The 23465-nt window shown below is 41.5% G+C and overlaps 1 protein-coding gene across 2 annotated transcripts in view; it reads right to left on the bottom strand.

Moving 5' to 3' along the window:
- Positions 1 to 23465, bottom strand: part of ERBB4 (erb-b2 receptor tyrosine kinase 4) — a 1370666-nt gene that overhangs the window by 448303 nt on the left and 898898 nt on the right. For both annotated transcript variants that reach the window (XM_077448341.1, XM_077448342.1), the window contains exons 7-9: positions 18438 to 18579; positions 16437 to 16550; positions 7446 to 7572 (exon numbers count right to left, since the gene is read on the bottom strand). In XM_077448341.1, coding sequence (XP_077304467.1) covers positions 7446 to 7572; positions 16437 to 16550; positions 18438 to 18579 — 383 coding nt within the window. The remainder of the gene's footprint in view (positions 1 to 7445; positions 7573 to 16436; positions 16551 to 18437; positions 18580 to 23465) is intronic.

Raw genomic sequence — 23465 nt, 5'->3', positions numbered from 1 at the left:
CAGTAAAATCAAGTTTGGTAACATTTCCACCCTCACCCCTACTGAATACTACCCTTACGTGAAGTAATCGCATACAATTATCAGAATACAGCATTTGTGATAAAGGTGCTTAAAAGGTTAACATTTATGTTCACATTAAATCGGCAAATATCTCACCTATTTTACATACATAGTACGCAAGGTAGTAGGCAAGACAATAGTCCATTTAATTCAACCTGTGTAGGTGTATGTGTGTCAGTGTCTATAATTGTTTCCCATATCCCTGTATGTTGTGTTCACTAAGATGCACATCCAAGAGTCCCTTAAAAATACCCATACTCCTCGCAGCCACCACCAATTGTGGAAGAGAGTTCCACATCCTTATTGTGCTGACAGTGAAAAACCCCATGAATATTTTTTTTCCTTTGCTTGGATCTCCATTGAGGTATTTGTAAATTACTATCATATCTCCTCTCAAGCGTCGTTTCTCCAGTGAGAATAGATTTAGTGTTTGCAGTCGTTCCTCGTAAAAAGGGCTCTCTCCAGTTCCAGCAGATCCCTTATGAGGACTGGTGACCAGAACTGGATGGAATACTCCAGATGTGGCCTAACCCGAGTTTTATAAAGTGATTATAAGATTATAGTTTTATCTCTGTAGTATATGCCTTTTTTTATGCATGCTAACATTCTGCTGGCTTATGTAGCTGCAGCTTGACATTGCATGCTATTGCTCGATCTGTCATCTACTAGGACCTCCAGATCTTCCTCCATCCTTGATTCCCCAAGAGGTCCTCCCCCTAATTAGCTGACATAATCCAGTAATAAAAATAAAATGATTTTACAGAACATACTCCATATGATATTGCAATGAGCTTACACCATGTCACAAAGAAATGAAGTATATGTATTTCTGGCTATGAAAAAAAAAATCACTTCTCAATTCACGTTCTGCCTTGGTGCTCTCAGGATTCCTAAGAAAATGGACTTTTAATAACATTGCAGCACTCAAGGTCACAATATACATTACAATGAATATTCTTCCTTTTCATCTTGCCGCTCAATCAAGGCCTGCACCTCTCAGGGATTTGATTTGTTCTAATTGTGGATTTTGTCACTTCTCCAGTGACTTGGTGGCTTGCAGCTCCCTGCCTGGAGCCCTGATATTCCCGTTGGGATCCGTCTGTTCCCTTATACTAGCTGTGCTTGTCACACTTTGTTACTTAATTGTAGATCAAAAGCACCTCCCAGCAGAGGCGTGCTAATGATATCTGTCCTTGTGAAATACTGGCGGGCACAATGTATGACGAAGTGTGACAGGGGACTATACGGAGGGGAAACATTTGAATGAATGCTCCTCCCAAGGGGCCTTGCTCATATCACAGAAAAAAGTGGTAGTTTCCTCCGTCTATCATAGGAATAATGATATCTTTACACAAGCGGTTCATTGAAGAATAAAGGCCTAATCGTAGAATAGTAGAAAGAGTAGATTTTAAATGAGAATTGTATGTTTTTAGACTAATGTGGTGTTTGGTTTCATATTCTCCCATGGCAGGTGACAAATAGATCTTGTAGGATGCGAGATCTGCTGTCCTTGAAACGTGTCGGGTACTGCCGCCAGGACTACCTTGCCACGACATTAGGTTTAGCAATCACGGCTTGCAGGGGAATAGGAAAAACTGATTAACCAATTGCTCAGATTTCCCAGCATCTACCAAACTGTCTGCAACTGATCATACATTCTGAGTTCTGAGTTCCACATTCACCACATAGCCTAATTACTGTAAGCCAGGGGTGTCAAACTCAATTTCTTTGTGGGCCACACAGCATATGGTTGCCATCAAAGAGCGGGTTGTATCTGTAAGACTAGGCATCCAGATTACCCCCCCCCCCCTTACATCAGATGTAAAGAGCCCCCCCCCCCTCAATCAGAAGTCAAGAGTCCCCCACAATTACTTACATCACAGCTTACCTTCCTTACCTTGTGCTGCAACCAGCTCTAAGTTAGTGTACAGAGATAGGCAGAGTGTCTGTCTCTGTACACTGTGTAGCATAGCAGCATGTTTGCCACTGCTGCTCTCTCCCCTCCTGTTACTGTTAAGGCTGCTGTTTGCTTCACAATGGACAGCCTCCTAATAACAAGTGGTGCTGATAGTGGGTGGAGCCTGAAGGGGAAGCTGAGGGACTAACTGTCCATCAGGTCCAATTTCTCCTTGTGTTGACAGCAAGCAGTGGCCAAATTCTATAGCCAATAGGAAACAAACAGGCATTCGGGAGGTGGCACCTAAATGCCTGCAAACTGCTGCTGAAATGTAATCCACCATAGATGGCTTTTCATAGGCATGGTAAACATAGCTACTAGTGTGAATAAGCCCTTAGCCCTTGTACACACGGTCGGACATTCCGTCAGAAAATGTCCGATCGGACCGTGTTGTCGGATAATCCGACTGTGTGTGCGCTCCATCGGACTGTTTCCGTCAGAATATCTGATGGACAAAGTTTTAGAGCTGGGCTATAAAACTTTCCAACAACATGATCCGATCGGACTTTGTCCGATTGTGTGTAGAGAATTCCAATCGGACAAAGTGCCACGCATGCTCAGATCAAATTCCTAGACCAAAGCTATTGGCTACTAGCCTGAACGTAGTCCCGTTGTAACGAAATAACATCATCACGTTACGTACAATCGGATTTTACGACAACTTTGTCCTGCCATGTGTATGCAACACAAGTTTTGGACAAAATCCGACATTTTTTTTGTCGGAATGTCCGACCGTGTGTACAAGGGCTTACAAGTGTTTATGGCCTCTCATAGAGATCAGAGTACTCCACCATTACAATTCCTTCATTTGCTGCACATTGTTGATGCTATCTTTGTTTAGGCTTCATTCACGAATGCCTGTCGCAGATCAGACCCTGCTGCAGCCTCTCATGTTGTGACTTACTAGAGTTACAATTCTGCAAATGCTTCCCCTGTCTGCAGCACACTGATAACATGAAACCTCAGCCTAGACAAAGGTACTTGGTTTTTAATAGTAAAATATATCACTTTTATACATGATACTGTTGATATATATATATATATATATATATATATATGTATATATATATATATATATATATATATATATATATATATATATATATATATATATATATATATATATATATATATATATAATATAGTGACAAATTCTGAATTTATTAATGCAGACTTGTAGAGTTACTGAGATGTCTACGTTCAAAATCTATCAATTAACTAAGATCCAAAGTGAAGCGCTTCCTCACCAGTGGGAAAGCCGAAACTATATGTGCCTCAATATATACAATATAGTGATAATAGTGACCCATACTGGAGTCTAAATTATTTCAACAAATGATATGCTAAAAAAAACATGTATACTCAAACTATCGGTGACCACAAAAATATATAATCAAGCAAAAAACGTTATATCATAATTCATCCAGTCCATTTGTAATGTGCATTCATCTGTAAAATCGCGCAATCCTTAACATGTAGAAATGTGGATAATCAATAATAATAGTGAACTTGTATGTGCACCGAGTGTGCCCTCCACCAGTCATACAATGTGCTCACCTCCGGGGATGACCCTAATGGGGTCTAGTTCCACCTTCCCCTTAGGGCTATAAACCTGGTGGTTTTTAGGCTCCAATGGATGGACTCATGTTTTCTTATGCACTATCCCTCATATGCAATGGTAACAGAAGGGTAAAGAGGAAACTGACATAGTGTAGAACTGTAAACCTTATTTTTATTTGTAAGGTAAAAATTCCACTCACATTTATGAATGCACTAGCCCTGGTGCATGCAGGTGATTTGTTCTGTACAATGGGGATTGAGCCCCTAGGGTCAATTAAACGTCTGCAAGTCCTCAGCCCTGCTTCCCTTGTGGTTGACTGTATACTTCCTAGTAGTATGTGATGTCATAACAACCTCGGTCCCAATGTGTTTTTCGTCACTGCCTACATGACTTTATCACCTCTTGATAAAGTCACATGACAGTGACAAAACGCGTAAGAGGAGCTTGTGAAGTCACCCCGTACTACTACTCAGGTGCCCTGGCCATTTTTGCAATTTTTCCATTCTTTTATTCTTTTCACTTATGGCTTTTAGAGTTGGGTAAAGAGCTCCCAAACCATATATTTTCTGAAAACATAGGACAAGTATAATAAAATAAATGATAGAGATTTTTTAGGTCCAGTGATATTTTCAGAAATATTTATCAAATATTGTCGCTAAAAATACACTGCAATCATTATTGACACAAACTAGCAACATTTACAAAATTCCTGTTAAATTCTACTACTACTAAATATAAAAGCTAAAACCGTATTAAGGTAAATAACAAATATTTGAACATTTTAAATTGCGCCTTTTTGTGAAACACTGAAACATAAAGGTTTTCTAAACTGTAATAAAGCAATTTAAGCAACTTAGTCTAAAAATCTTCAGGTAATAATTTTTCATTCACAGCTTTCAGGGTTTGTAAAAGACCCTCCAAACTATACATTTTCTGAAAGCACATGACCAGTAGAGTAATAGAATAAAAGTGCTACTATATATTTTACTATATATTTTATTATATATTTTCGGCCCCTCTAAGGCTGTGCAAATGTTTATCAAATAACTATTTTCACTAAAAACACACTAAAATCATTATTAGTGCACATAAATACAACATCATTTGCTAAATTTGTTTCCTACTAAGACCTCATTCATTTAGGGCATACTAAAATGTCACCAATGGGGGGGCCATGGGTTCCTAATTGACATCAATAGTACTGCCTGCATGGGTGTGCAAGGAACACCTGTGCAACACTGCAGGTAAACACCGCTTCATACAGGCATATGTTGTAGTATGCTCCATGTGAACGAGACCTTACTAAGCTTTTTTTAATTTATTTTTATTTACAATTATTAAAAAATTTTTACTTTTTTTTTCTGCGTCCTCACTTCCTTTTTCTGGTGTGGCTGCTAGACATGGGCGACGTCAATACATTTGTTTCGTTCTGTTCCGTTATGGTTCGTATTAAAATTAATTCGTACTTCATATTTAGTGTCCGAAATTCAGTTTCAATTCGTATGAAATACGAATTGTCGTTAGGTTCGTTAACTTGTACGAACGTTCGTTACGATGAATTTAACGGCAAAAATATACCTCAATATGACAGTCGATGCTGATGGAAGTTTGGTTTTTATCCTAAACACGAAATTCCGTTGAAGAATTTCCTATCCGAAATACGAATTTTCGTTAGATGAGGGGCTTCCACCATCCCTGTGCTGTGCTGACTTCCTCCTTTGGATTCGTAAGCAAAAGTTTGTATTTCGTACAGAATTCGGACGCATGGCAATTCGTATTTCGAATCCTCCCGAACGTACGAATTTAGAGAAATTCGTACGAATTTGAGATTCGTACAAAACGAATCGCACATGTCTAGTGGCTGCAGAGAAAGGGAATGAGGACTCAATGAATGAGTACAAAGTGCTCTATACAGAGACTCCTATTCATTCCCAAACTGAAACATAGTGCTACATTCACACAGGTCGGTGTGAATTGTAAAGACAGGATTTTTTAATTCCTGCTGCGGCTCTCATTGATTTTGTGCAGCCGCCGTTCAGTGACAGCTATTTACAGCTCTCTGCGCAGTCAGCAGCTCCCCACACAGCCTAATAAACACAGTTGTGAGGAAAAAAGGGGGGGGATACTTTCGCTAAACCTGGAATAAGTGAAAAATAAAGCTGCTAACACTCAGTCAAACATGTGAAATATAAATGTGTAGTGCTTATAAAGGTAAGGCCATGCATATATACATGACAATGAAGTGAAAACCATACATATAAATGTGAAACAATGACCAAAAATTTTGTGGAAAACAAAATCGACCACTCCCATGGGTGCTAAAACTATATATATAACAATAGTTAAAAATAGTGGAAAAAGTTCATGGGAGTCTCCCTTCCTGAACTCTGGTGCAGACAGAAGTGTATCACTTGAATCCCAAGACACTATAGGCACATGATAGGATACGTTTACCAGCGGTGATGGACACACGTACCATACGGCAGTGGGTCGAATGCGCTTATGGTTCTCCTGTTGGTAACACCTGGAGCATGTGGAAAGACGGATCTCAATCTCTGACCAGGAAGGCCCACCAAAGACCATAGGAACGTGGAAAAACAGCCAGAGGTATCTCCAACAACGAATCCGGAGGATTCATCCAGGGCGCACAGCACGGTGACGGGTAATGGCCGCTCCTCCTTTGGAAGGTCTTTGGAAGGGTGGTATGTACCGGCTGAGGGAAGGTGGGGGTGAGAGGCTCCAGAAACACAAGAACAAACCACAACGAAGAAAAACAAGTCTGTAAAAAAAAAACATGAAGGGCGGCAGGAAGCCTCCTCATGGGTTGATTCCTTTTATCGTCACCACAGAGAAGCCGGACCGCTTTCCCACGCCACCCTCCTCACCTTCCTATCCCTTCTGCTGGGCACTGTGGGCAGCCGCCACCATGCTGTCAACGAAACCTTCCTGCCGTCCTTCGTGCCCAGCCCTTCAGCTCGTTTTTTTTTTTTTTACAGACTTGTTTTTCTTCATTGTAGTTTGTTCTTGTGTGTCTGGAGCCTCTTGCCCCCATCTTCCTTCAGCCTATGGTGCCTTGGGATTCAAGTAATACACTTCTGTCTGCACCAGAGTTCAGGAAGGGAGACTCCCATGAACTTTTTCCACTATTTTTAACTATTGTTATATATAGTTTAGCACCCACGGGAGTGGTTGGCTGGTAGGGGGGGCTTGTAGCAAAAAATGGGAATGTCAGCGACCTAAAACTTTCCGAGCTGGCCGCTGTAAGTTTTAAATCACTGGCAGTAAAAGGGTTAAAGTGTAGGACGTTATAATTTTAGCCTCTGATCTTCAGCTGTCATGGTGCCGCACATGTGATCAATTATGACACCAACCATTTGATGGGTGACAGTTTGGTTGCGAACACAAGCAACTGTGATAGTTCTCTTTCACGGCATGCCTTCAATGTATACTGTTTTGGGAAACAGTTAAATCGATGGGTTTAGATCTGCTTTAAGATGCCTTCTCTTCACAGTATGTTAAACAAAGCCCACCTGGCACAGTATATAGGGTATATAATGTCATACAGATAAAATGCTGAGCAATAAGTCCCATGTTTTAAGTGCACGAGCCTTTGACAAAAGACTAGAGGACATATTTTATTACTTTCCATTTGGTGCTCACTCCAGATGCCTTTGCATACAAAATCAGTACTTCACCCATAGGGCTCTCAGTGAATTCTATGTGCAGAGCTGGTGAAGATAAATTCGGCCCGCAGTGAAAATAACAGCTCAAAAGGAAAATGTGTCTGAAAGCTTAGGAGGAGTTGGAATCTCACTTATTGTATACTATTTCAGCTTTGCAATTCTGCCACTCTTATCTTGCACTTACCCTTCAATGCCAGTCACCAGGAAAAGGAGATTTCCATTAATCTTGGTGCAGTTTATAAACTTGTCAATATTGCTGGAATCCACAGTCTGAGAGGTTTTTAGGGACACTGTCCCAATTCCATCGCACACTAGAAAGAGAAATGGAATGACACAGCATAATATAAATGATAGAAAGTAAACCTGTCACAGTTTTTGCACATTTTGGCACCTCTGATTTTCCCTTAAAATTGGACGTTTGTTTGTTCTCCAAAATCTTGCAAAACAACCTCCCCCAGTGAACTAAATGCAATTGCAATTTGAGGCTAGCTATAAAAGAATGGCTGTGTGATGTAAACCCAACACCCCCCAAGTTGCTCAGTGAGAAAGCTGTGTGCGGTAGGTAAAGCTTTCACGTTCTCTGTTGCTACACCAGCTTCCTTACAATGACTTGTAAATAAAAAATCTATTCCGGTATTATTCTACTGGGAAGAGGGCACTGGGGAGCCATCAATGTGTAGGCAGGTGCAGTCTATTTTCTCCACTACAGGTGGCGCTCAACTGCAGCGACAGTGTAGGTGTAAAGGAAGTCAGGAGCAACATAATATGGTTCCTCTATGGTTTCCTGGGTCACTGGGGCAGTGATTCGGTTGGATGCTGACAGCCCATGTGACTCTGGCAGCCATCTTGGCTCTAGCAGAGTTTTTTTTAAGACCCTGGCTCCTGGGTTTAGCATGCATTTAGCGTGTGACTAGTGTAGAGACAAGTTAGACCCCTTTCACACTGAGGCACTTTACAGGCGCTATAATGCTAAAAATAGCACCTGCAAAGAGCCTCTTCTTTCATTCCAATGTGACAGCCCAAGGGCTTTCACACTGGAGCAGTGCGCTGGCAGGAAGCTCGAGTCCTGCAAGCAGCATCTTTGAGGCACTGTAAGGAGCAGTGTATACACCACTCATACAGTGCCCCTGCCCACTGAAATCAATGCATACATGCATACTTCAATGCATACATTTGGTGCTCACTTGAAATCAATGAGCAGTCCTGCCGAAACGCTGGCAAAGCGTGGCTGCACCGGAGTTTTGTGGGTGCTTTTAACCCTTTTTTTCAGCCGTTAGCAGGGGTTAAAGTGCCCCGCTAGCAGCCAAAAAGCACTGCAAAAAGGACGGCAAAGCGCAGATTTTTAGCGCCGCTTTACCGCAGATGCCTGGTGTTACTCAGTGTGAAAGAGCCCTTAGAGACAGTATTAGTAGTAAGGAAAGGTTCCAGACGAGTAGGAAAAGTAAAGGAAAAGGATCCACCCATCTTCCTGGAAACTTCCTTACTTTAGCTTTGACCAGCCAGCGGCATTCCTCCACTCAAGTGAGACGCTGTCAGCTTGGCTGTGACCTGCTCCCTTACATGCTGTCATCTGTGAGTGTTCCTGATTGTGCTTCCTTCCACTGGGCTTGTTGTGAACTGTTTTACTATGACAAGTTCTTTCAACCGCATCTAAGTGTGTTACTGCCGCTGCACCATGAGTACCCACTCACAAATGTCTATGCTTAACCACTTCAGTTCTGGAAGGTTTACCCCCTTTCACGACCAGTCCATTTTTTGTGATACGGCACTGCGTTACTTTAACTGACAATTGGGCAGACATGCGGCATTGTACCCAGTTAAAATGTATGTCCTTTTTTTATGCGGCATTGTACCTAGTTAAAATGTATGTCCTTTTTTTATGCGGCATTGTACCTAGTTAAAATGTATGTCCTTTTTTTTATGCGGCATTGTACCCAGTTAAAATGTATGTCCTTTTTTTCCTCCACAAATAGAGCTTTCTTGGTATTTTATCACCTCTGCGGTTTTTATTTTTCACACTATAAACAAAAAAAGACTGACAATTTTGAAAAAAAACAAAAAAAAACATTTTTTCTGCTATAAAATGCATCCAATAAAAAATGTAAACAATCAAATTTCTTCATCAATTTAGGCCAATATGTATTCTGCTACATATGTTTAGTAAAACAAATCCCAGTCGGCGTACATTGATCGGTTTGCGCAAACGTTATAGCTTCTACAAACTAGGGGATGGATTTATGGATTTTTTTTTCTTTTTTTACTTGTAATGGCGATGATCAGCGATTAATAGCAGGACTGCGATATATTGTGGTGGACAATATATTGACACTTTTTTGGGAACCATTGACACCAATACAGTGATCAGTGCTAAAAATATGCACTGTCACTGTACAAATGATGCTGGCAGCCGCTGATTGGTGGGTGCTGCAGCCAATCGCAGCACAGCCAGGGTGGCTCTCTGCCCTGGCGCGTAAATCGCGTACTAGGTACGTGATCTGGAACAGAGCGGCCAGTGGGCGGTCTGCAAGTGGTTAAAGTGATAATAAACTCTGGTTTAAAGAGAAAATTCTATTCAAGTATGTATTCTTAGGTCAAAAGCACCTTTTATTGCTCTCAGCCACCTCCAAATGTCCACATTCTTTCTTTTTTTTTACTACTGTGATCTGACTTCTTGTTAGAGGGTGGCTACATTCATTCTCCATGGTCCCACTGTCCCACATAGCCATCCTCTCTTGCTTGCTCCTGAGATGGACTATGGCACTTTAACCTTCTCAATCAGAATCTATTGAATGGGCTTTGCAATCCAAATTCCAATGATTCTGTCTTCCCCCAGTACAGTGACTCCAGTGCGTTTTCAACAAAAATCTGCAAACTGGGACAAAAACGTCCAATTTAACATACAGTGGGTATAAAAAAGAATCACCCCCATTTAAAACAGTTTTATTTTATCCAGCTGGATTAACTAGTGCAACTTATAACATCCGAGTGAAAGATAAAACACTAACACGTCAGAAAAAAATAAAAATAAACATTCAAAAACAGAATTAATGAGTTGGAAAAAGGATCACCCCTTTATGTCAGTATTTTGTTTTGATTTAATTACAGCCTTTAGTTGGTTGGGATATGTCTCTACTAACTTTACACACTTAGACTTTGCAATATTTGCCCACTCTTCTTTGCAGAAAAGCTCAAGTTCAGTTAAATTTGATTGTGATCATTTGTGGACTGCAGTATTAAAGTCATTCCACAGATTTTCAATGGGGTTAAAGTCTGGGTTCTGACTAGGCCATGCAAGGATATTCACCTTTTTCTCCTTCAACCACTGTGTGGTCATTTTTGCTGCATGCTTTGGGTCATTGTCATGTTGGAAGGTAAACCTTCCTCCCATTGACAAATTTCTGGCATAAGGCTGCAGATTTTCCTCAAGAATTTGCCGGTATTGTGCCCCATAGATTTTACATTCTATCCTGACAAGTGCTCCAGTCCCTGCTGCAGAGAAACAACCCCATAACAGGATATTACCACCTCCATGCTTTACAGTAGGAATGATGCTATTTGGAGGGTGAGCTGTATTGGATTTCTGCCAGACATATAGTTTGGTGTTGAGGCCAAATAATAACATTGTAATCTCAACTAACCATAACACCTTTTTCCATGTGGCCTCAGAATCTTCAAGGTGTGTTTTGGCAAAATTCAGTCGTGACTGCATGTGGCCTTACTTGAGGAGTGACTTTTTTCTTGCAATCCTCCCATACAAGCCACATATGTGGAGAATTTGTAGAGAATTTGTGATATTGTTGTCACATGCACACAATCACCACTCTTTGTCATGAATTTCTGCAACTGTTCCAGTGTTGCTGTAAGTCTCTTGGTAGACTCTGACCAGTTCTCTCCTGGCTCTTTAATCCAATTTGGAGCGACATCTTGATCCAGGGAGGGTTTGTGTTGTACCAAATACCTTATACTTCTTAATATTAGACTTCACTGTGCTTCTAGGCATTGATAAAGCCTTTTATTTTTTATTTTTGTACCTATCTCCTGACTTTGCCTGTCCACAACTTTATCCCCGAGATCTTTTCACAGTGCCTTGCCACCCATAGTTGATTGTTTGTGTCCGTGGCCCTAACAGGGACTGAAATGCTTCAGGAAAGCTCTTTTCATGCTGAGCTAATCAAAATGACTATAGCTGATCACATTTAAGAATCAGATGGTTTTGTCTGCCATTGAGAAGGTGTTTAGCTACCCCTGATTGAGTTTACAAGTTATTTTTAGGAAGGGGGTGATCCTTTTTCCAAGTCGGTGATTCTGTTTTTGATCATTTTTTTTCTGACATGTTGGTGTTATATCTTTCAATTGGATGTTATAAGTAAATACAGCTGGATAAAACTAAAAAATGTGCCTGTCTTTTGTATTTCAGGCTGGAAAACAACAAAATGTGATTATTTTCTTTACCCACTGTATGCCTACAAGTTTAGCATTATAACAAAAGACCATATAACCAGACATAATCCTTAGTGGAAACTACATGTCGGATCCCAACCACGATGCTACCTGCCTGGAGTTTGCATGTTCTTTCTGTGCCTGCATGGGTTTCCTCATGGTACACCGGTTTCCTCCCACACTCAAAAGATATGCTGGTAGGTTAATTGGCTCCTATCTAACTTGGCCCTAGTATGTGTATGGATGAATATGAGTTAGGGACCCTAGATTGTAAGCTTCTTGAGGGAAGGGACTGATGTGAGTGTATAGTATATATGTAAAGCAATGATACATACATTGATGGCACTATATAAGTACCAATAATAATAATAATATTAATTAGAAGTAGATCCGAGATTTATTCAGTTAACTAAACATAAAACTGTGACATTTCATATAAAGGTTTCTGAACCTCCTTATTGGTCAAAGATGCTGCCCATCAAATTGGGGCCAATAGTGAAGATCAGAAGGGGGATTTAAGGAGGAAGTAAACCCTGATGGGTTTACTTCCTCTTTGTCTCCCTGCAAAGGTAAAGCTGATTGGTTTCTGTGCACAGCTGCACCAGATTTTCAGTAAACCAACCCCAATATCTTCCTCTTTCTGTATCTTTGGATCTACTGTTCATTTTTATGTGCGGTTTTCGCTGAAGGTAATCTCGGCTTAGACATTTCTTCATCACATGCTCAGTTTAATTTGCCCAGATAGTGTGAAAAACTATCACAACATATTTTGACACTAAGAATATGCCAAAAGCTATTGTGCAATAATAGAGGTACCTAGAATATTCCAATCATATGCAGCTTGCTTTCGTAACAGCAAGGTACAGCATCATACTAATTGAAATCCCTCCTGTAAGCACATTTTGAAGCACTAAGGCAGAAAACAGGTTAAACTTTGCCGTCTGTGGACAATTGGCTTCCAGATCACTAACATTATCCCGCGCTTGCTATAAGTTTTCATGAATTTCAATGCCTAAACAGCACATTCCAACTAAGTAGGTTGCAATTTACATCTCCCCGGGGTGTCATTTCTGTCTGTAGAGAGATGGATATTTTATTCCTGATAAAATCACAAATATCTGCCTGTCTGTCAGTTATCTGCATCTCCTATAGCAGGTTTATACTATTATGGCTTGTAAATTTATTCGGATGTCTTGTTGTGATCAAAAATAAAATAAATAAATAAAATATATTATATATTACCCATATTGGTAGAAATAGAAATTTGTGAATTATTGCACAAACTCTGAATCAACCTGTTATTTCACCCTACCATCTTCCATTCTATCAACTTATTATTCTCTGCGCCTCTTCGCTAAAACGCTCGTCAGATCAATCCTCAGTCTTAAAGTGGTATTAAACCCAAACCCCAAAAGTGTATTATATTGCAGCCTACCAATCATTAGATGGGGTGGCTGTATTCATTTTCTATTTGGGCTTTTTTCCCCTCTGTTTTCACCTGGTGATCTGGTCAGTAACACACCTCCTGTATTAGTTAGACAAAGCTCTGGAGGAATGAGCACATGAGGCACAACAGACAGCAGAATTGTCAATCTAGATGCACAAACAAATTAAAGCTAAACTCCTGTTCACACTTTATAATCAGTTACTGCAGTTCACTTTTAGGATAAAAGTTTTACATGAATAAAAGCTGGCCATTTTAATCCCCCCTGCCAGTGTTAGCTGGTTTGTCTCATCCATGTAAACTGATACATTCTGCTGGAGAGCTTGTGAAAAATAACAGACTTACTGGCCAAACCACTAGACGAAAATATAAGAAAGAAAGTCTAAAAAAGAAAACGAATGCAGCCATAACATCTAAGAATTGGTAAGCTGCAATACATGACTCCTGAGAAAGTCACGTGCCTGTGATGACACGCGTTGGGCGGAGTCGGGGGATGCTGTGCAGTGGACCGCAAGTGAATTTCACTACAAGCGATGATGTATTTTATTATGTAAGTGCATTTGTTTTATTAAAGGAGGTACTTTTAACATACTACATTATGGGATTGATTTACTAAAGGCAAATAGACTGTGCACTCTGCAAGTGCAGTTACTCCAGAGCTTAGACCCCTTTTACACTGGGGCACTTTGTAGGTGCTAAAGCGCTAAACATATTGCCTGCAAAGCGCCCTGAAACAGCCGCTGCTGGGTCTCCAGTGTGAAGGGCTTTCACATTGGAGCAATGCGTTGGCAGGACGGTAAAAAAAGTCCTGCTAGTAGAATCTTTGGAGCGTATACACAGCTCCTTCACCACTCCTGCCCATTGAAATCAAATTGCTTTATTCAAACTGCAATGCAGTTAAAATAATAAGCATGTATTTACGTCAACTGTGCATTTCACTGTTTGCCTGAAATTCCTCTTAGCTAAAGCTGAACTCCCCCTTTCTTCAGTTTTGGGCAAAGTAGGGAATGATTAAAGGGTTTGTTCATGATTAGGGTTGCCACCTGTCCGTGATTCACCTGGACAGTTTGGATTTGGAATCATGCATCTGGGTTTCAGACTGCTTGAAACCCGGACACATTATTCAGACTGGACTATGGCTTCCCAGCAGGTTAGCTGGCTGCAGTTGGCTAAGCCGTGCGTGTCTGTTATGCCGCATACACACGATCAGACTATCCGGCAGACCAGAGTCCACCAGACAATTCGATCATGCGTGGGCTTCGGCTGACTTTTTCTTCCCAAAAGTCCGGCGGACCTAGAAATAAGACTTGCTTTAAAATTCGGCTTTTAGCAGACAATTGTGCTAGTGTGCTATTCCGACTGACTAAAACCGACGCTAGGGCAGCTATTGGCTATTGGCTACTGGCTATGAACTTCCTTATTCTACGTCATCACGTTCAAATCCGTCTGACTTTTGGAGTGATCGTGTGTGGCCAAGGCCATTCGCTTGAAAGTCTGGCGGACCTCAGCTGCAAAGTCCACCGGATTGTCCCGCCGGATAGTCTGATCGTGTATACGTGACATTACACTATTTTTTACACTGCCCAAAGCCAGCACTAACAAAACTAACAATTTCCCCACCCCCCACACCGGCGGGAAAGGAGAGAGGGCTCAATCTGCACCTCTTTCTCCCACCCCTACCCCACTGTGTCTGCCCACACTCCAATCCCTGGCGCTGTGCCTCAGAAAAGGATAGTGGGGGTCAGAAATTTGAAGTCCAGCTGCCTCAGATATATCTGGATTAGAGGCGATGACTGCCCAGGGCTGAGTGAGCTCACCATCCATCCCTGTCTGTGACTGAAGTCTCCCCCTTTCTCTCTCCTGTCTCTGAGTGAGCACACCAAGATAAATCAGGGTTCTCAGAGCACCCCTTACATCAGAGTTTCCGTTTACACTGGAGACTACAGTGTTCCCGCTTACAGCAGAGTCCTCTCCATACATCAGAGTGCTCAGTGTTCCCCCTTAAATTTAGGGTTTTCAGAGCATTCCTTAGAGTCCCCAGAGTTCTCCCTTACATCAGAGTCTGTTTTAGTTTGTCGGATTGTCCGCTAAAAGCCAAGTCCGGCGGACAATTTTGAAGCAAGTCTTATTTCTAGGTCTGCCGGACTTTTGGGAAGAAAAAGTCAGCCGAAGCCCACACACAATCTAATTATCCGGTGGACTCTGGTCCAATCGTGTGTGTATGCGGCATAACAGACATGCTCAGCTTAGCCAACTGCAGCCAACAAACCTGCTGGGAAGCCATAGTCCAGTCTGAATAATGTGTCCAGATCTCAGGCAGTCTGAAACCTGAAAGTATGATTGCACAGAGGTGGACATCATTTCACTAATTATGTGACTTCTGAAGGTAATTGGTTGCACCAGAGCTTTTTATGGGCTTCATAACAAAAGGGGTGAATACATACGCACATGCCAATTATCAGTTTTTTAGTTCTGAAAAATAGTTTTATGTATATATTTTTCAAATTTAACTTCACCAACTGAGACTATTGTGTTCTGATCCATCACATATAATTCAGATAAAAAAACATTAAACTAAAGGCTGTAATGTAACAAAATAGGTAAAAAGCAAAGGGGGTGAATACTTTTGCAAGGCACTGTAATTCTCAATCAGATGCTGCACTCGCATTGTTCTAATGAGGAACGTGGCAGTGTCTGCATCCCTTTAGATGTAACTTCCCTTTGGGAGTATTTCACCAAAAATTAAATGTTTGTTGCAGGGGATGTCCAAAATCAGATTTATATGATTTCTGAGAAAATCTGTAAGCCAATCACACATGCAGGAAATTAGATATATGAGTAGAAAACACCTCTGGATTTCCCTATTGCATTTACAGAAAATTACAGCGATGAAGATTGAAAACGAAAAGCCATTTTTATTAACATTCAATTACAATATGGCTTATGTAGCAGTTATATACTGTATTACTTTTTTTATTTATTTTTTGCTTTTTTTTTTGCCAACAAAAATGGAGTTTCCTTTTAAGTTGCATTGGAGATCAACATGTGTAGATGTTTTCAGGCCACAAGAGTGTGAATATAAGGGGCACACATTGCATATGATGCTTTATTTACTTGTATGTAGGATAGCTTACATAAGACATGACTATGATCCGTATTAAATAAAAAAAAACAGAACAACACACGGTGGTTTGATGTCCCTTGGGTCCAATCCCCAAGGCAACTGATTCAAATCTTGCATTAGAAATGTATAAAGTAACTAACTCCCTCTGAAGATATCATCATGCTTACCTTTCGGGCAGATTCCAGCACAAGGCTTACACATTTTGATTCCATTTTCTTCTACTTCCATCTTGTTACTGGGACAAGCCCTCACACATGAACTGTCATCCACAACAAAGTTATCTAGAAATGGTGAAAATAAGTGTTTATAGCTTTCATCAAAATGCATCGTATTTCCATAGCGTGGCTGGTAAAAAAGGAAGAACACATTTCTCTATCATTGATGCTACAGCTCTGCTCTCCCACATACAAATGTGTAGAAGACATGGAATACAAGATTGCGCATAACAAAACACAGTCCAAAACAATGAAAATGAACAATTTATGCTGGGTACACATTACTTTTCTTCCGTTGAACCCAGCTGGGCTGAATGAAAAAATGGAAAAAAAATCGCTGCATTGACGATGCAATTTTAGTGCGGCGATCTCCCCTCCATAGGTTGAAGGCCTATGTGTTCGGTAAGGGCTGTTGTACTTGCAGGAAACACAGGTAAAAAGTCCCTGCGCCTTTTTAAGGGCTTTTTCAAATGGGCAAACCGATCGGGTCCGCCTGAAAAACTGAAAGGCGGACCCGATCGGTTTGCCCATTTGAAAAAGCCCTTAAAAAGGCGCAGGGCCTAACACCCTCCAGTCTCCTGTATGGAGTGGCGGGTGTTAGGCCTGCTGTTGTACACTGCTTTTGGTAAATGGACATTTAGGTAAAGTTGGACATTTTCTCAACTACTCTTGGACTCTCCTCTAAGTTATCTTATCGGTACATCTAAACAGGTATGTTTATAGTCATTTCTACTCAGCTGCGTTTAAAGGCTTTTTTTGGAACACCAAAAAAATGCATTCAGAAGCTGTGTTTAGAGGCATTTCAAAAGCCAAGCGCAGATAAGCGTGGTAACTCGTGATTAGCCGCGTTTCGTTTACAGAAGTTTTTCATTTTTGGCTATTTTTTCAAACGCTTCTAGAAGCAAACGGGGCTAAACGCAGCATGTAAGCGTGCCTAAACGGCCGTTTTTATATGCTGGTTTCTAGCTGTCAAGTTAAATCGTTCAGGAGAGGTTGAACAATGTTCCGTGTACATAAAGCCTTAACCGACATATGTGAAAGACCAGTGCATTTTGGCTGCAGGTGGTTGGTAACCACCCTCACAAGTGTGAATCTAGCCAAAATCGTACCGCATCAAAAGTAGTGCATGCACTACTTTTGAAAATGCATTACAACTGTATCACATGGTACTTTTGTACCATGCGATCCGTTGCGGGCAAATGAACTGCATTTGCAACCTGCGCTTGGGGTGTCATTAATATTGCACGGACACCCAATGCGGATCCCAACGGCAGTGCACTTTGAATGTAGTGCAGGAATTGCAGGTTTTCTGCACCGCGTTCTAGTGTGACCGAATCCTTAATGTTCTTTTAAAAAAACATAATACAAAAAGAAATGCTAAAGCCACCAATCAGATATATCCGTGCTTCAGCACCAGTACACTGAAGTGTTATGCTGCGTACACACAATCGGACATTCTGACAACAAAATTCATGGGATTTTTTTCCAATGGATGTTGGCTCAAACTTGTCTTGCATACACACAATGTTGTCGGAAATTCTGAGAGTCAAAAACGCGGTGACGTACGACAAGCCGAAAAAAATGCAGTTCAATAGCCAGTGCGGCTCTTCTGCTTGATTCCGAGGATGTGTGGAACTTTGTGCGTCGGAATTGTGTACACACGATTGGAATTTCCGACAACGGATTTTGTTGTTGGAAAATTTGAGATCCAGATCTCAAATTTTGTGTGTCAGAAATTCCGATAGAAAATGTCCAATGGAGCCTACACACGGTCAGAATTTCCGACACAAATCTCCCGTCGAACATTTTCCTTTGGAAAATCCGACCGCGTGTACGCGGCATAGTATGCTAAAATCTACTTGATCACTATTGCTCACTCCAAATTGTTTTTTTTAAGCAGCACCTTTAGACTATAAAGTCACTTTTCCCATAACAACATTTTAATAAACTTACGTGGACATTTGTTCACACAGAATGCTCCATAGGTGTACTTGGCCTTAGGATTTTGCTCAAGTTGAAAGGCAGTTGGATTATATATATTGGGCTGCGGACACTGGGTGACACAAGATCCGCTGTCATTAAATTTCAGGCAGGCCTGAAAAGAGAAAACAGGTCGAGAATGGTAATTTTTTACTGTTTCAGCCATCAAGATGCATTGAGAAATGTGCTTAATACTTTCACTAAAGTTTAAAAAAAAAAAAAGTCTACCAGTTCATTTCTCTGGCTGTATCATACTTAATGCCTATCAATTCCCCAGCGTGTCTGTGTCCCCAGCAAACTTAAGATCCAGCCCAGCCACCCCCAGGTTTGGATGACAGAAGGAACATAAAGTCTTTGCATTGAAATGAGAAGGGAGGCTATACTGCTGCCAAATGTCCTTTATGGAAAATGTTCTAAAAAGTTCTATTTATTCCATTTATAAAAAAGCAGCCAGCAAAAAATAAATATTTTGATGACAGTAGTTGACAGCAGCAGGCTGAGAAGTAGCGCTGGTGACAGCAGTTAATAGCGGATGCTGCCTATATTTCCGCTGAACACCCTAATGATCTGTACTTCGGAGGGTTGGCCCGCTGCTCTCCTACGCCACCCGTTTAAATTCCAGCTGGGGAATCGAAACTACCAATTAGGGAGCAGGGCTGCCATTCATTCCTATTGAATCTGCACAGGGGGAGGTTATCATTTCTACAAGAGAGAAAGTAGGTCTGCTGTCTCCAGGGGGACGTCACCCTCCCACCCTCCATGGAAGAGTCTTTGTTAGGTTAATGTATAGACAGACGCCTGTAAAACTTTGCTCCTTGCTTGCGGTTATTCTCTTCTTTGGCACTTAGCTTTTTTTTTGCTTTTTTTTATAGCAAGCAGGAATGAAAACATATAGGTAGGGAATGCAAATATCAAGTGAAGGAATATACCTTGTTTTAAGGACAAGCAAAAATATAGCGATAATGTGCTGGCTTGGATTCCCTAACTGTCCGATCAAAAATTCTGAACTGGCTAACACAGCAATTTCGTTTTTTTCCCTGTCACTGTATGATCCTGAGCACTGTCAGAACATCTCTAACCCTCTGCTTATAAAATAATCATAGCACATCTTGTCTGAAAATAGAGCGTCCTTGTGTGTTTTCGGACTGAGTTTCAGATTTACCAAGTGATGATAATCTGGAGGCAGATTGTATATGAGAGTGGGTAGTTGGTAAAGCGTTGTAACGTGCACAGAATGCCGAATAGTCATAGCCAGGAGGGCCATTTACAGATTATGGAAGAGCAGCTCTTTTCTTTTCTTTCTTAAATAGATTTTACACATTTATACAATAGGGTTGATTTGCCAAAAGAGCAGATTGTGTTCACTGTGTCAAGTGAACTTTTCCTGAGTTCAGTAATTAAAGCATTAGTAAAGGTTCACGTTTTTTTTTCTTAAACAACAAACATAGTAGGTGAGGTTGAAAAAAGACACAATGGGGCTGATTTACTAAGATGAATGCGCTGCGCCGGTTCATACCTCCATTTGTGCGCCAGATAAATTATCAAGTGAGCATATGAACCGACGCACACATAAGCGCAACACATAATTGATAATAGCGCACGCCGTATCATTAACAGTCCATTCACACAAGGGCAACACAAATCCAGCGCGACTTTGGGAGGTAACTTGAACACGACTTGAGTGTGAATCACAGCGCGACTTGGGGCGACTTACAACACGACTTTAAGTCACCCTTAGGCCAGGCGACTTTAATTAAAAAAAAAAGTGGCATGGGTTCCCCTTCAGGAGCATACCAGGCCCTTGAGGTCTGGTATGGATATTAAGTGGAACCCCATGCCCAAAAAAATGGCAAGGGGGTTCCCCTCAAAATCCATACCAGGCCCTTCAAGTCTGGCATGGATTTTAAGGGGAACCCCACGCCAAAAAAAAAATGGCTTGGGGGTCCCCCTCAAAATCCATACCAGACCCTGCAGGTCTGGATGGATTTTAAGGAGAACCCCGCACCATTTATTTTGGCACTGAGTTCCCCTTAAAATCCATGCCAGACCTGAAGGGTCTGGTATGGATTTTGAGGGGGACCCCCACACCCTTTTTTTGGGGGGTGCAGGGTTTCCCTTAATATCCATACCAGACCTGAAGGGCCTGGTATGGAATTTTGGGGGACCCCCACGCATTTTTTTTTCTTAATGCTAACATGACCTGTGTGCAAATAGCCTTAAAAAAAAACCCCATAGAAGTGAACCAGGCAAAAAAAAAAAAAAGTCAAGTTGAGAGGTGTGCCTGTTCAACTTATGCAAATGAATCTACGTGGCTTGACATTTACTAAGACTTTGCTGGCGCAGTGAACCAGAGCACTTGAACGGGCACAAATGCCGCTTGCGCATGCGCAGTGCATAAATTGACCTAGCTCAGTTCCAAGTGTATTTGCAGGCGCAGCAAGCTTGCTCAGAGAAAGTTAATTTTCCGTTCTATTTTGGGCATATTTGTTACTTGGACAGTTATATCTATACTTCCTCACATCACCCCACATCACCCCCATAATATTGGCACTTTCAGCTTCTTTTAATTCTGAGTTGAAGATGCCGTGCGCCAGGTCTATAGCGGCGCACAGATCGTGGCCGCCCGTGCGCCGGCATGCTAATAGTAAATGGGGAATTGCTCTGTGTTACCGGCGCAAATGCTTTGTGAATACAAAAATGGCCATTGTGTGTCGGCGTGCGCCGCAACTCATGGCGCAAACCTTTTGTAAATCAGCCCCAATGAGTCCATCAAGTCCAACCAATGTGTGGGATTATATGTGATTTTATGTCAGTATTACACTGTGTATCCCTGTATGTTGCGGTCGTTCAGATGCTTATCTAATAGTTTTTTGAAACTGTCGATGCTCCCCGCTGAAACCACCGCCTGTGGAAGGGTTCTTACAGTAAGGAGCTCTCTACGCAGTTTAAGGTTAAACCTCTTTTCTTCTAAGTTTAATGAGAGGCTACATGTCTTATTAAGCACATCAATACCAGAAAGTGAAAGTGCCCCCTTCCCTCCAAGCCAATTTTCATCTTTCAGCGCTCTCGCACTTTCAATGACAATTGCGTGGTCATGCTATGCTGTACCCAAATTAAATTTTTATAATTTTGTTTGCACAAATAGAGCTTTCTTTTGATGGTATTTCTTCACAACTCGTTTTTTTTTTTTTGCGATATAAGCGTACATTTGAAAAAAAAAAAACAATATTTTCTTTATTCTATCTTAAAAGAAATCTAATAAAATCAAATTTTGTCATAAGTTTAAGCCAAAATGTATTCTGCTACATGTCTTTGGTAAAAAAAAAAATCTTGTTACAGTAAGTGTATAATAATTGGTTCGTGTGATCACGGATAGATGTACGCAAATTAACATGTACAGATGTGAGCAGGTGATCACGATCATATGTGTGCAGACAATCATTGGGACATGTGATTTTACTGTGACATATGTGGGGCACAGGTGTTTTTGGGGACATGTGTGTGGGGACATGTATTTTGGGTACATGTGTTTTGGGACATTGTGTTTTACACTGTGTGTTACTATGCTGGTGATCAGTGTGTAAAAAGCTGTAAAAAACATCTCATGCACACTGATCACCAGCCGGCTGCAGCGATCCATTCTCCTCTCCTCACGACTAATGTGTGAGTAGAGGAGAGCCGATCGCCTAACAACTGGCTATCTGTTTATATCACGATGGCTTTGACTGGACATGGCCGTCATGTGATCAGGAGGGTCAATCACGGAGCCCTCCTGCTGATCCGAGGTGCGCTGTGTCCAGGTGACACAAGCACATCGGGATCGCGCCACTGCGTGTGCCCGCGCCCGTGCAATCCCCCTCCTTCTGAGGGACGTTCCTGAATGTCCACTCAGAAGGAGAGAGAACCCACCCAGCTGTACATATGCAGTGGCTGGGTGGGAAGTGGTTAAACTCCTTTTGCAAAAAGGTGTTATGTCTATTGTGGGGTCACCAGTATTGTATTTGTAAATTGAAAATAATATCCCCTCTCAAGGGTCTCTTCTCCAAAGAGGATGTATGTTATACTTACCTGCTCTGTGCAGTGGTTTTGCACAGACAGCCCCAATCCTCCTCTTCTCGGTTCCCCCCTCCAGCATTCCTAGTCCCCCCCCCGCTCAATGCCCCCAGAGCAAGCTGCTTACTCTGGGGAGCATTTTTGCTCCTAAACCATCTCTGTATGACACACACAGTGTGACTTGGCCACACCCCCCGGCTCCCTCTTTTATTTACTAAACATGGGGGGAGTTTATAAATCAGCAGTGTCTCCTTACCATGGCCATACTGCTGCTTTAACCACTTAAAGGTCCGCCCACCGCATATATACAGCAGGGCGGCTCAATTGCGCAAAATGACATACCTGTACAATATTTCATGCAATAGATACTGTGGGCATGCTCGCCGCTGGAGACGCCCATTGGACAAAGGGGGAGCCAATCAGCCACCCGTGATCATTCCTCAGAGAGGCAGAATGGTGATCAAGGTGTAAACAAGGTAGTTTGCCTTTCTGACAGGGGCGGATACAAAGATCTTCTGTTCCTGCTAAGCAGGAACATGGATCTCTGTGCTCACCCAGTCGATTCATCCCCCAAACAGTTAGCAAGCACCTCCTAGGGACACACTTACCCCTTTGATCACCCCTGATGTTAAACCCCTTCCCTGCTAGTGTGATTTGTAGAGTAAGTGCATATTTTTAGCACTGATCACTGTAATAATGTCACTGGTTCCTAAAAAAGTGTCTGAATTGTCAGTTAGGTGTCCTATTTGTCCACCGCAATGTCGCAGCACCACTAAAAATCACTGCCCGCCACCATTACTAGTAAAAAAAATAAAAAATAAAAATGCCATAAAAATATCCCATAGTTTATAGATGCTTTAACTTTTGGGATTTTTGGGATTTATTGGGATTTTTTTTTACCAAAAATATATAGCAGAACACATACTGGCCTAGATTGATGAAGAAATT

Source organism: Lithobates pipiens, unplaced genomic scaffold, assembly GCF_037356315.1.
Source record: "Lithobates pipiens isolate NorthernLeopardFrog02 unplaced genomic scaffold, aLitPip1_a1.2 Scaffold_22, whole genome shotgun sequence".
Lineage (NCBI taxonomy): Eukaryota > Metazoa > Chordata > Amphibia > Anura > Ranidae > Lithobates > Lithobates pipiens.
Note: the sequence above shows the minus strand (reverse complement) of the source record. Positions and strands in the feature narration are given on the sequence as shown.